General features: G+C 51.4%; 1 protein-coding gene across 1 annotated transcript in view; it reads right to left on the bottom strand.

The window, feature by feature from the left end:
* The window catches only part of PRODH (proline dehydrogenase 1), a 283,848-nt gene extending 275,674 nt beyond the window's left edge, over nucleotides 1-8,174 (bottom strand). The window contains exon 1 of the mRNA XM_069650361.1: nucleotides 7,778-8,174. Coding sequence (XP_069506462.1) covers nucleotides 7,778-8,101 — 324 coding nt within the window. The 5' untranslated portion in view covers nucleotides 8,102-8,174. The remainder of the gene's footprint in view (nucleotides 1-7,777) is intronic.
* Nucleotides 8,175-14,702: the final 6,528 nt, after the last annotated feature.

The raw sequence follows: 14,702 nt of genomic DNA, 5'->3' as shown, positions 1-14,702 counted from the left end.
CCTGGAATCGCAATGCGCGTTCTAGTCTTTTGACTTTATATTCCCGGAAGTTGCTAACGCACTTGCGTTGCAACTTCCAGTATTTGGAAAGTGCTTCCCAGCGCTCGTGTGTTATTTTCCTTTTTTCCTCCTGGCCGCTTTCCGAACGGCTTCCCCTTTCCGTTTCTGCCGTTCTCGGACGGCTGTTCCGCTGTATGCTGTCTACTGCTTACCTTACCTTCTTGGAACTCCCTCTTTCCTAACTCGCAGTTCTTGCGAGGAACCTGATATTCTTCTGCAACCTAGCCCTCCGGACTCCTAGTATCCTGCTGCTGCCCTCTTGGTGTTTATTTGGAGCCATTGTGGACTTTGCCTACTCCTTCAGTATCTCAGTGCATTCTGGGACCAGTAGTCCCAGCAAGATATCACAACCTACCAGGGTTTTTTCGGCAAGGCTTTTTCCCTGGTCTGGGGTGGGCTCCCTGGGGTCCCCACTGCCAGGCAAATTGCATCTCAGGCAAAGTGGCCTCTAGTGGAGCCCATACCCATCGCACCAAACCAGGAGTAAGGACGCCCAAGAAGCCCAGCGACTCTTGGAGACAGAGAAGAAAGGAGATACCAACGGATGAATCCTGGGACTCTGATTCAGACGGTACCTCAGTCATAAAGACTTCAGGTGAGGAGGGGGTTGGTGGAGATAACAAGGATCAGACTGAATCTGAGAGATTGCAACGCCCAGAGAATATGGCCTCCCTAGAACAATACCAAGAAATGGTAAATGCCATCCAGGCCCTGACGGCTGAAGTACAGTCCCTAAGAGCTGACAATACAGCATTACAGCAACAGGTTCAACAGTTGGGACAACGGGCGCCTCAACGGGATGATAACAGAGGAGAACTACTCCCTCTTCCCTTGTCGTGTGGGAAATATGATGGGGACCCAAAGAAATTAAAAGAATTCTTGGATGCCTGCACAATCCAATTCGCCTTTCGCCCCAGGACCTACGAATTAGACAGAACTAAGGTTGGGTTCTTGATATCCAATCTGACAGGCAACGCTCTGGCATGGGCTACGCCTTTTGTTACTACTTCAGATCCGGTTCTCATTGATTACGGCCTATTCACACAACGACTAAAAGAAAGGTTCGAGAGACCGGAGGTCTTGTATTCCGCCTTTGAAAATCTACTCGACATACGACAAGGGTCATCGGATGTTCAAACGTACCTTGTGAGATTTCAAAGGATAGCTGCAGAAGCAGGATGGCCCGAAACTGCCCAACAGACTATATTCCGAAGAGGACTCCACGAAGACATTAAGGACGAACTGGCAAGAGTTGCCAGACCTAATTCTTTCCAAGACCTGGTCTCCTTAGTCTTACAAGTAGAGTTCCGTATGGCAGAAAGGAAGGCAGAAAGAAGAAGACCACGCAATTTTTTATCAGGACCAAACCCCTCTTCGATGCCTGAAAAGAGATCCACGGAAGAACCTATGCAAATTGGAACCACACGTGGACCTCTATCTACTAGCGAACGCAAAAGAAGAAGGGACTTCGGCTTGTGTATGTATTGTGGGTCGAACAGCCATCTATTAAGAGATTGTCCTGCAGTACCCCCCAAAAGACAGGGAAACGAAGGACCCCAACCTTAAACAGGGAAAGGGAAGGGGTGAACACCATAAATCCCTGTCACTTAGCGCAGCCTTCGGCTTTGGACTGTTGCAGTCTTATGGTGATCAAGATACTAATAGAATGGGAGCCGACAGGGTCCGTGGAGTGCATAGCCATGTTAGACTGTGGAGCGGCTGGCAACTTTGTGGACGACAAGTGGGCCAAGGAACATCTCTTACCCAGACGACCGAAGATCAGATCTATACCGGTGGAAGGAGTCGATGGTACCCCACTAACATCAGGCCCAATTAGTCACGAAACACAGGAGTTGAAGATAAAGATGGCTAATCATCAGGAATACCTCTCATTTGATCTGATCAGGGCGGCACATTTTCCAGTAATACTGGGTATTCCCTGGTTAAGAAAGCACAATCCTCACATTGATTGGAGTTTGAATACAGTAGACTTCAAATCACAGTACTGCAGTCAACATTGCTTAACTACAGAAATCACCCCAGTCATTCAAGCAACACTGCATCATTCCTTCAGTGTCAACATGATACCAGCTCCCTATCAGGAATTCATTGATGTATTCACAGACACACAACCCCGCCTTCTACCACCACATCGCAGAGAAGATTGCAAGATTGATCTGACACCGGAAGCAGTTGTGCCTTTCGGGAGAATGTTTCCGTTGTCACTACCGGAAAAGCAAGCTCTGAAAGAGTACCTTGCCACCAACCTAGAGAACGGCCTTATTAGAGAGTCATCTTCCTCAGCAGGGGCTTCTCTCTTTTTTATTCCAAAGAAAGGAACAACAGAACTACGTCCCTGTATAGATTACAGAGGTCTGAATAGTCTTACAGTGCGAGATAGATACCCTATGCCATTAATGAAGGACATCATTGAAGCTGTCCAGGGGGCCCGGGTCTTCACCAAGCTGGATTTAAGAGGAGCTTATCACCTTTTAAGACTCCGCGAAGGGGATGAGTGGAAGACGGCTTTCCGGACACCTCTAGGACATTACGAATATAGAGTAATGCCTTTTGGACTAGTCAATGCACCGGCACAATTCCAACGATTCATGGACAATGTGTTTTCAAATATGCTCTACTCCTCAGTGGTCGTTTACCTAGACGACATTCTTGTCTTTTCTGCCACCCTGGCTGAACATCGTGTCTTGGTAACAGAAGTCTTACAACGTTTAAGGAGAAACAGTCTACTAGCTAAACCCGAAAAATGCATATTTGAGGCATCCACAGTACCATATTTGGGTTTTATATTATCTGCAGATAACATACAGATGGATCCAGCCAAGACGGATGCCATTACAAATTGGCCTGTACCCTCTAATGTCAAAGGAATCCAACGATTCTTAGGACTAGCGAACTTCTATAGAAAGTTTATCCCCAATTTCTCTGAGATTATTCTACCTATCACCAATCTTCTTAAAAAGGGGGTGAAATTCCATTGGGATTCCGGCACTGAACGAGCCTTCCAAACCTTGAAAAGATCTTTTGTAACAGCTCCGATCCTCAGACAACCAGATCAAACACGCCCGTTCATAGTGGAAACTGATGCTTCCCTCGGTGCTATCGGGGCAGCATTACTACAGAAGGAGGAAGACGGCTTAGAACATCCTGTCTCTTATTTTTCACGCACGTTGACCACTAGTGAACGCAACTATTCCGTGTTAGAAAAAGAACTCCTGGCCATCCGACAAGCGTGTGAGGAATGGAGACATCTGCTACAAGGCTCTGTAGTCCCGTTTTTGGTCCGTACGGATCATAAAAACCTTAAAGTCCTTCAAAAGATGGAATGCCGCAACTCACGACATGCTAGGTGGGCGTATTTCTTCTCACAATTTGACTTTGAGATCACCTATCTCCCAGGAAAGGACAACACTCTGGCAGATGCCCTTTCTCGGAGTATGGGTGAAGATTCGGGAGATCTACCAGAACAGGAACTTATGTTAGCAGGGAAGACATTCATCGTCAACATAAACACATTTTTGCAACGGGTAAAAGCGGAACAACAGAACAATAGGAGTTCAGAAACGGATTTGAAAGGGAAGGGCAACTTTCTCTTTAAAAAGGAAGCTTTGTATATACCAACCCGAGAACTCCAAGTACAAGCAATGTCCTGGTGTCACGATATTCCCTCTGCTGGACACAAGGGCCAAAGAGCCACACTAGAGTTAACATCTCGCCAATTTTGGTGGCCTTCCCTGGCTAAGGATGTGAAGGAGTATGTAAAGACCTGCCCTGTGTGTGCTCAAAACAAGTACGATTACCACAAACCTCTAGGACTTCTACAACAAGAAAAACAGCCCGAAGGACCTTGGCAACAGATATCCACGGATTTCATAGTGGAGCTGCCAGAATCCTGTGGACACACCGCCATAATGGTTACAATCGATTCCTTTAGCAAGCTGGCTCACTTTTCTCCTCTTAAAGGACTCCCTACTGCCAGCACGACTGCAGATGTCTTTCTGAAGGACATAGTCAGGCTTCATGGGATTCCCACCAATATAGTCTCAGATAGAGGCGCTCAATTCACGTCCAAATTCTGGACAGTTCTGTGCAGAACATTAGGAATCAGGAGATCTCTTTCCTCAGGGTTCCACCCGGAAAGCAATGGGCAAACTGAACGCTTGAACGCCACTCTCGAACAGTACATACAGTGTTTTTGTAACCAAGAACAGGACGATTGGTTCCATCTTCTGCCCATGGCCGAGTTCTCTTATAACAACACTAGACATACCTCCCTAGGCATGAGTCCTTTCAAGTGCACCTATGGTTACGACCCAAAGCATATACCTCTCTCTGGTATCCCTCCTACAAACACACCTTCAGTGGATCATCTACTGGATACCATACAGAGGATGCATCGAGTATCAGAATCCAATCTCGCAAAAGCTCGACAAGACTGTAAAAGATGGGCAGATCAAAAAAGAAGCCCAAATCCTCAGTGGGAAGTAGGAAGGCAGGTGTGGTTATCCACCAAGTATTTACCCAGATGGGTTCATCCAGGAAAGTTTGCACCCAGGTATCTTGGGCCCTTTCGTATCTCAGCCAAGATCAATCCTGTGGCTTTTAGACTGGACCTTCCCCCGATTCTCAAAAGAGTTCATCCTGTCTTTCATACCTCACTCCTTAAACCATATATTGAGGACCCTCATTCACGAAAGACAAAAAGCTCCCCTCAAAAGTCTCCAAAGACCACTGAGGAATATGAAGTTTCCGACATCATGGATTCCAGATACAAAAGAGGTGTACTACAATACCTGGTTTTTTGGAAAGGATACCCAAGGTCAGAATGCACATGGGAACCAGTTAAGAACATTTCTGCTCCTCGTCTACTAAGGAGATTCCATCACCTCCATCCCGGAAAACCAGGGGGTGGAGGCCTGAAAAGGGGTCATACTGTCACAACTCGCCCGCCGTGGAGACTATACCCAAGATGGAGACTGGAAAGAAGGTAGAAGACGGACTCCTTCCCTGGAATCGCAATGCGCGTTCTAGTCTTTTGACTTTATATTCCCGGAAGTTGCTAACGCACTTGCGTTGCAACTTCCAGTATTTGGAAAGTGCTTCCCAGCGCTCGTGTGTTATTTTCCTTTTTTCCTCCTGGCCACTTTCCGAACGGCTTCCCCTTTCCGTTTCTGCCGTTCTCGGACGGCTGTTCCGCTGTATGCTGTCTACTGCTTACCTTACCTTCTTGGAACTCCCTCTTTCCTAACTCCCAGTTCTTGCGAGGAACCTGATATTCTTCTGCAACCTAGCCCTCCGGACTCCTAGTATCCTGCTGCTGCCCTCTTGGTGTTTATTTGGAGCCATTGTGGACTTTGCCTACTCCTTCAGTATCTCAGTGCATTCTGGGACCAGTAGTCCCAGCAAGATATCACAACCTACCAGGGTTTTTTCGGCAAGGCTTTTTCCCTGGTCTGGGGTGGGCTCCTTGGGGTCCCCACTGCCAGGCAAATTGCAAATTGGAGACAGAGAAGAAAGGAGATACCAACGGATGAATCCTGGGACTCTGATTCAGACGGTACCTCAGTCATAAAGACTTCAGGTGAGGAGGGGGTTGGTGGAGATAACAAGGATCAGACTGAATCTGAGAGAAGTGGCCCCCAGGCCCCCGCTCACATTACCTAGGACACAGGCGGGTCTTTCTGTGGTGAGTGTGGAGGGGACACGCTGCTGGGCGGCAATAACCCACCCCCCTAGGCTGCAGTAGCCCCCAGTCCCCCGCTCACATTACCTGGGACACGGGCGGGTCTTTCTGTGGTGTGTGGGGAGGGGACACGCTGCTGGGCAGCAGTGACCCACCCCCCAGGCTGCAGTGGCCCCCAGGGGCCCCAGGCCCCCGCTCACATTACCTGGGACACGGGCGGGTCTTTCTGTGGTGTTTGTGGAGGGGACATGCTGCTGGGCAGCAGTGACCCACCCCCCCAGGCTGCAGTGGCCCCGGGCCCCCACTCACATTACCTGGGACACAGGCGGCTCTTTCTGTGGTGTGTGGGGAGGGGACACGCTCCTGGGCAGCAGTGACCCACCCCCAGGCTGCAGTGGCCCCCAGGGGCCCCAGCTCACATTACCTGGGACACGGGCGGGTCTTTCTGTGGTGTGTGCAAGGGACACGCTGCTGGGCGGCAGTAACCCACCCCCCAGGCTGCAGTGGCCCCCAGGCCCCCGCTCACATTACCTAGGACACGGGCGGGTCTTTCTGTGGTGTGTGGGGAGGGGACACGCTGCTGGGCAGCAGTGACCCACCCCCCAGGCTGCAGTGGCCCCCAGGGGCCCCAGGCCCCCACTCACATTACCTGGGACACGGGCGGGTCTTTCTGTGGTGTTTGTGGAGGGGACATGCTGCTGGGCAGCAGTGACCCACCCCCCCAGGCTGCAGTGGCCCCGGGCCCCCACTCACATTACCTGGGACACAGGCGGCTCTTTCTGTGGTGTGTGGGGAGGGGACACGCTCCTGGGCAGCAGTGACCCACCCCCAGGCTGCAGTGGCCCCCAGGGGCCCCAGCTCACATTACCTGGGACACGGGCGGGTCTTTCTGTGGTGTGTGTGGAGGGGACACGCTGCTGGGCAGCAGTGACCCACCCCCCAGGCTGCAGTAGCCCCCAGGGGCCCCAGCTCACATTACCTGGGACACGGGCGGGTCTTTCTGTGGTGTGTGTGGAGGGGACACGCTGCTGGGCAGCAGTGACCCACCCCCCAGGCTGCAGTGGCCCCCAGGGGCCCCAGGCCCCCACTCACATTACCTGGGACACGGGCGGGTCTTTCTGTGGTGTGTGTGGAGGGGACACGCTGCTGGGCAGGAGTGACCCACCCCCCAGGCTGCAGTGGCCCCCAGGGGCCCCAGGCCCCCACTCACATTACCTGGGACACGGGCGGGTCTTTCTGTGGTGTGTGTGGAGGGGACATGCTGCTGGGCAGCAGTGACCCACCCCCCAGGCTGCAGTGGCCCCCAGGCCCCCGCTCACATTACCTGGGACACAGGCAAGTCTTTCTGTGGTGTGTGGAAGGGGCACGCTGCTGGGCGGCAATATCCCACCCCCCAGGCTGCAGTGGCCCCCAGGGGCCCCAGGCCCCCGCTCACATTACCTGGGACACGGGCGGGTCTTTCTGTGGTGTTTGTGGAGGGGACATGCTGCTGGGCAGCAGTGACCCACCCCCCCAGGCTGCAGTGGCCCCCAGCGGTCCCGGGCCCCCACTCACATTACCTGGGACACGGGCGGGTCTTTCTGTGGTGTGTGGGGAGGGGACACGCTGCTGGGCAGCAGTGACCCACCCCCCAGGCTGCAGTGGCCCCCAGGGGCCCCAGCTCACATTACCTGGGACACAGGTGAGTCTTTCTGTGGTGTGTGTGGAAGGGACACGCTGCTGGGCGGCAATAACCCACCCCCCAGACTGCAGTGGCCCCCAGGGGCCCCAGGCCCCCGCTCACATTACCTGGGACACAGGCGGGTCTTTCTGTGGTGTGTGTGGAGTGGACACGCTGCTGGGCAGCAGTGACCCCCCCCAGGCTGCAGTGGCCCCCAGGGGCCCCAAGCCCGCACTCACATTACCTGGGACACAGGCGGGTCTTTCTGTGGTGTGTGTGTGGAGGGGACACGCTGCTGGGCGGCAGTAACCCACCCCCCAGGCCCCGGTGGCCCCCAGGGGCCCCCCTTGGCTCACCTGCTGGTTGCGGGCCACCAGCAGCTCGTAGGAGCAGAGCTTGAAGACCAGCAGGCTGCGCACGAGCTCCAGGCTGCTCTTGCTGCGGAAGGCTTCCCTCGGGTCCTCGAAGCGCAGGGCGGCGGACGGGCAGGGCTCGCGCCGGGGGCCCCCTTCCTCCTGGCGCAGCTGCAGCCGCGGGCCCAGGTGGAGCGCGCCGGTAGCGGCGGGAGCCGGCTCCGCGTCGCCGCCCCGTTCCTGGGCCCGCGGGGCCGGGGCGGTGGAGCGGTGACGGGCTGGCAGCAGGCCGGGGGCGGCCCGGGAGAGCAGCGGACGCAGCGCCATGAGGTGACGGGGACCGGCGGCGGCTGAGTCAGGGAAAGAGGGCGCCAGGCACGCCGCCCGCAGTGGGCCGCCGAAGCCCCGCCCCCGGGATGCGAGGCAGCCAATCAGAGCCCACAGGCGCGCACGCCCCAGGCGCGCGGAGGCCACCTCCAGTGAGCATCAACAAACCCTTGCCCAATGACAGGAGGGGAGGATCCTACGCCACGCCCCATACTAAAGACGTCTACTCCACAACCACGCCCCTTCCCGGAGACGTTGACGCCCTTTCCATGACCCGCCCCGCAGTGCTCCACAGCCAATCAGAGCCCACACTCGCGCTCACGCCCCAGGCGCGCGGAGGCCACCTCCAGTGAGCATCAACAAACCCTTGCCCAATGACAGGAGGGGAGGATCCTACGCCACGCCCCATACTAAAGACGTCTACTCCACAACCACGCCCCTTCCCGGAGACGTTGACGCCCTTTCCATGACCCGCCCCGCAGTGCTCCACAGCCAATCAGAGCCCACACTCGCGCTCACGCCCCAGAGCATCAACAAACCCTTGCCCAATAACAGGAGGGGAGGGTCCTTCGCCGCGCCCCATGCTAGTGACGTCTACTCCACAGCCACGCCCTTTCCTGGAGACGTTGACGCCCTTTGCATGTCCTTGCGTAAGAGTGTACCACAGTGGCCATGCGCCGGGGCAGGCGGCAGGCTGGGTTGCGGCAAGGACCCGGTGCTGGAATGCAGTGACCAGCCCCCCCACCCACCCAGTGACAGAAGGTACATTCCGTACATGGAATCTCCGGGTGACCGTGAGGGTCATACAAAGCCAGGAGACCTCTTCCGGGAATGGAGAGGCCGCGTCAGCCAGGTGTCGCCATGGCAACCGCTGGGCGATCTGCCATTGGGCCACGCGTAATGTTATGCAAATGCTGCGGTAGAGCACGTGCCTGCTGTAAACACAGGCCCCCGACACCCTAGGCGAGAAGGGCATTGCTGCAGCACGCCTGGCCACACCCAGGAAGGAGAAGCCAGGGGCAAAGGAAGGAGCAAAGAAAGACACGGAATTCAGACACTAGAATAAAACAGAATGAACATGTAACTCTCCATTCAAAAATTAAAAAGCCTAAAAAGGAGTATTTAATAAATGTAGGTAGTGTGACATGTTTTTCAAATTATGACATCATTTTAAAACAATCACATTAATTCTATGCAGACATTTCATGACAGCAAATGATGGTATCAAAATGGGTCTTCTGTAAGCCAGTTTGCATGATAAATATAAGAAATAAAGTATTTCTTAAATTAGGTGAGGGAGAACACCTTATTAAAACTCCATATCAAGGCATGGCCCAAAAAGATGTTCCTCTTGTGAGGGATTGGGGGGGTGTCTTTAAGGGCCCCTATCCAGGGCCAATGAGACACACTGAACGCATCAGTTTGGTTTTGGGGTAGGGGAGCGGGATCCCCGTTAGACAAGCAACATGGAGCTGGGGACGAGCCCCTGATGGTTCGTCGACCGCTCCCAGCAATTCTGGGGTGTGGAGGCGGGCGCCTCCAAAGGAAGGGGGCAAGGGTGCGAGGAGGGGAGGGTGAAGTGGAAAAAAGATGAGAAGGGGTTGAGTGACGGAAGGGTGTGAGATGCGAGTAAAAGTGGGGGGTGAGACGTGTAAAGCCATGGATCCTCAATTTGAAGGAGGCCCCGAGCCGACCAGGACGTGCAGGAATTCATGAGGACAGGGTTAGCGGCGATAATGGTTGAAGGACGGGTAAATAATGGGGAAACTGGGATGACAGTAGTGTAGGAAGCACGCAAAGGCCTCCTCATCACGGAGGGGTCACGAAGGAAGCGTGAAAGGACATTGGTTGAGGGAACACACCGTGAGGAACTGAGGACCATGCAGGCACAGCTCGCCCGTAAAGATGAAAATCGAGAGGCCCTCTTGGGAGAAATGCGGGAGAAAGGGAAAGCCCTGCATACGGTCCTTATCAGGGAAATGGTCAAGAAGATGAGATATACGTGGTAGAGGTATTATGAAAACAGGGATAAGGAGGGGCCCATATTGGCGCATAGAACAAGAGGCTGCAGGATGGAGAGGAGGGCGGGAGGTATCTGATACAAAGGGGGGAGGATTTGTACAAAAGAGGAGAAAGTGGTGGAATGCTTTGCAGATTTCCATAGACAACTGTACACTAAACGGGTAGGGGAGTCGATAGAAGATATTCAAAATTATCTGGCTGGGCACTCCCTTCCCAAACTCAAGGCTTCGGAACGAGAGGCCCTGGAGGGGGAGTTATCGGAGGAGGAGGTTGAGGGTGCTATTAAAAGGCTGAAGGCAGGGAAGGCCCGTGGGGAGGGTGGCTACACGGCTGACTTCTTTAAACAGTACCAATCTGTCCTGGTGAAACCAATGGCCAAATTGTTTAACCAAATTAGGGGGCAGGAGATGATGCCACCAACATTCCTCCAGGCCCTGATTGCCGTGATACCCAAACCGGGGAAGAACCTGGCGGAATGTGGTTCATATAGGCCCATCTCCCTCTTAAATGTGGACGCAAAGATCTTCGCCAGGATCCTAGCAACACGTCTGGGGAGATATCTTCCCCGGCTGATCCACCCAGACCGGGTGGGATTTGTGCTGAATAGACAGGGGCGGACAGCATGCGAAAGACCCTCCGCGTGCTGAACTCGAGGGTGGTGCGGGAGGAGAGGGCGCTTTTGCTATATTTAGATGCCGAGAAGGCTTTCGATAGGGTGAGCTGAGCCTTCATGGGGGAAGTTCTTGCGTCCGTGGAGATGGGTCCAAGATGGCTGGGCTGGATGTCGGCCTGGTATTCCAATCCCTCAGCAAGCTGTTAAGCGACTTCAATTCAGTACTCCAACTAAGTCAGTGCCTAGTCTGGGATGCCCAATGAAAGCCCTTATTTAAATATTTTTATGACTAGTTCATAAATCTGGATGATAAACCCTCATATAACGCCCCTCTCTTTGAATCCCCCTGACCTCACTGAGCCAAGAAGTAGGTTTGTTTTGCAAATTAAAAGATTTATTGAAAAATTAAACAAGATATATATCACACTTTTATAAATAAATTAATATTTGATAGCACACTTATGAATATGACAGTGATCAACAATGGATAGTATTACACTAGCACACTTTTTTAATTACTTAGGAGTTGGTATGGAGAGGATAAAGTAGCTGAAATGCTTTTATGGTTTCAAGGAAAGGCAATGATGGAAACAAATGCAGCACAGAAATAACTGAGATGGTTTCCACAAGAGATAATATGATCACTTTTTCTTTTGACAATTCACTCCCCCCCTATGCAATATAAGGAGATGGAAGGACAACACACAATGTTCAGGAATACAATCAAATGCAATACCAATTCAGTTCCCCCCTAGCAAGCTTGGAGCAACCGGTATGCTTTTAAAACATGCCAAAATACTTTTAATGTGATTTACAATGAAGTGAAAATATGCTCAAAATGATTTTAATTCCCTATAGGAGATTCAGGGTAGGTGATAGCTACTTAAGATTGGTTCAGGTCAACACTATCAGTGATTCATGAGGGATTATCAGGTTGAAAACGGATTTCAGCAGTTGCAAGCAAAAGACAGTGATTTTTTTGACAGGTGGAGAAAACTGATTCAAATTGCAATTCGCTGCACTTTTTCCGAGTGCGTCGAGCGCGTTACAGAAAAACTATAAGCTAGCACACGCGGTTCAAAAGATACGGACAATATAGTGGAGGTAGATTCTCAAAAATAAAGTAAAGCTCAGAATGACAAATGACACTTTCACAGGTTTGAAATCACAGAATGGACACATGATTTCTATGATGCAGTTTTAAATAGGTGGAAATGGTTTGAATTAGATTATTTTAAACTAAGAGATGACTATGCACAGTTCTGTGCGTACTCGCACTATAAATTTGAAATAGGCCGTCAAGATCTGGTCATGTTTGGGCTTCACTCGCCACGGACGGTCTCTGGTACCGGTTCTGCTCACAGCGATCTGGTCTGGGTCTCTAGTTTTGGCAAAAGTTCTGGCACTGCACAGCGGTCTGGTCTGGGTCTGCTCTTCTATCGGCACTGCACGGCGGTCTGGATACAGCTCTGATTTCTGGGTTCTGGCACAGGGTTCTAGGCCAGAATCAAACAGCTCGCCCGGCTAATGAATAGTTTGGTTAGGTGGCTGGATTCTGAGGCCTCTGAAGGATTCAGCTTGTGGATTAGGCCTCTCAGCTACAAATTCTGAAGTCTGGATTCTAAGTTCTGGTTCTGGAATCTTCCGGATTTGAAGTCTGGATTCTAAGTTCTGGTTCTGGAGTCTTCTGGCAAAGCGCTTTGCAGGAAATCAGTTTGAAGTGGGAAGTGAGTGTCCCTACCTGGGTTTCCGTGGTCCTTTTTATGTCTTTTGAAAGTGGGTGGGAAGGCTGACTTTCTATGTCCAACCCTCTGAAGATCCTGATAGGATAGCGGATTTTCTGTGCTCTCACTGGAGAACAGAGTTGTGAGTCATCCAGCATCCTTTTTATGGCATACAGAAAGAACACTCCCCTTGTCACTTTGCACACAAATCTATTTTTGACTTAAATGCATATTTATCTATGTACAATTTTTCTAATATTATATGTCCAGTTAACATATTTTCTGCAGCACCAAACCATCCAATCCCTGTCTTTGTAAGATGTCGTGTTCACTTCGGACAGAATTCTGCCCTTTTCATCCAGAACACAACCTCTAAAATTTTCCAGAATTTACACAAATGTGCGCAAGGAATATGGGCATCAGATGATGAAGTGTCAGATTTTTAACATACATACATTTGGAGTAATACCCTATTTTCCGCTACTACCCCCCAGAACATACCACAGAGTCCTAACACCTCTTAAAATGTGCACAGAAAAATCACAGGAATCATGAGATTATTGATATAATTTTGACAAATATGTATGTCATGACGCACGCTCCATGGAAGCTATGGAGTCAATGGAAGGGCTGATCCCGTTCCTCCACCAGCGGTCTAGTCTCCCACGCACTGCACGTTACCGTCACGACGCATATAAATAGGCGTCACACGCGGTAGTCGATGCGTTGCAACCTTGCTTTCCTCGCCAGGTTCGTACGCTAGTGCTCCTCTCTTGCTCCGCTTGTTTATTCCCGCTTGCTTCCTCTTGTCAGTCCGCAGTGATTGCCCGCTCAGCTCCTAGACCTTGATCTCTCATGGTGCTTCCTCCTCTTCTCTTTTCCTCCCGCTTGGTAGCCCTTGTTCCCGCTCTAGTGCTTTTCTCTCCCTTTTTGTGCATACCTCTACAATTCTATGCTCTTCCCACCGCAGCCTTCTGCAGGCCTCTTCCTCATTCCTCGGCTACGCTATCCATCCAAACAGCGCTCAGGATACGCACGCTAGCCCGACTCCAGCAGTGTCTTCTGGGAATTGAAGTCCTCTCATCTACTTCAACGTAAAGCCTTCAGCCTTGACATCCGTAGTGCTAACTACATCCAAGCACTCCAGGGTTTTTCAGCCACGCTTTTCCCTGGAATTGGGGGCGGACTCCCTGAGGGCCCCCTCTGCCTTGCTGTCTGCCAGCGGGCAGGGTGGCTTCCAGTGGAGCTCGTCCCAAACTCAATAGGAAAGGACTGGGCCTCTGGAGAGAAAGGAGAGCCATAGACACAGATGGTTCCTCAGAAGAACCCAGTACAGGTGAGGAGGAGGAGGAGGGAACCAAGGAGGGTACATGTCAAGCAACCAATACTTCATCGCATGACAATGTACTATGAATTATCCATCTTTCTAAAATTATGCTCTGGCCCAGAGGGGTGTGGTTTAGGTTCCAAAGCACATGGGGGGATTTGTGTCTGTCCCCGCCTCCAAGCTCAGCTGGCTCACAGAGGCAGCACCCCTCCCATTTCCTTCCAAGAGGAAGCCATTTACGACCCCCTGATTTAACATTTGCCTGGAGCAAAGGGAAGTTCATTGTTCTGTTTCCCTACTCCCAGGTGCTCCTCCCCTAATTCAATCAAAGAGGTGTGATCTCCTTTTGGAGTGGGCAGGAGAAGACAGGCCAGGCCTGTGAATGCAGTTGCTGGGCAAGTTTCAACTCCTGTCGGGGGTAGTTGCCGGGCAGAATTCAATCTCTTTAAGCCAAGCTTCAGCCAAATGTCACTTTTATTCCAGTTTTTCTTCATTCAAATCAAACTTACAATTTTGACACATGCAGCTAGAACGCTGATTCTAAGTTCAAAACTATGACATTTAAACAGTTGCAACCTATGTGACACTCCAAAGTAAATCACTCATTTATTTTAAACATTTTGATTTTAGTGGCTTTAAGTCCAATTTCACTTAAGGTGCTGACATCCACAGCTCAGCCAGTTTTGTTATGAACATTATTTTAGGCTCTTCATCTTTCCGGATTTGGTATGCACACAAGACTTCATTCTACCAGACGTCTGCTGGTGTTCAGTAAGATTTTTGAATATCTTGCAATGTTTGAAATAGGCATTTTGAGCTTGCATTTCAGAGAAACAAATGTGATTTCAAAACACTTTTTTAGCTAACAGGCACTGCTGTTTTTCCTTTGGCACCGCGTTTCACTCATGGCGCTTC

The sequence above is a fragment of the Ambystoma mexicanum genome, chromosome 3p (genome assembly GCF_040938575.1).
Source record: "Ambystoma mexicanum isolate Mex_15411 chromosome 3p, UKY_AmexF1_1, whole genome shotgun sequence".
In the NCBI taxonomy this organism is placed as follows: Eukaryota; Metazoa; Chordata; class Amphibia; order Caudata; family Ambystomatidae; genus Ambystoma; species Ambystoma mexicanum.
The sequence above is the reverse complement of the archived record's forward strand: the minus strand, read 5'-3'. Positions and strand labels throughout refer to the sequence as shown.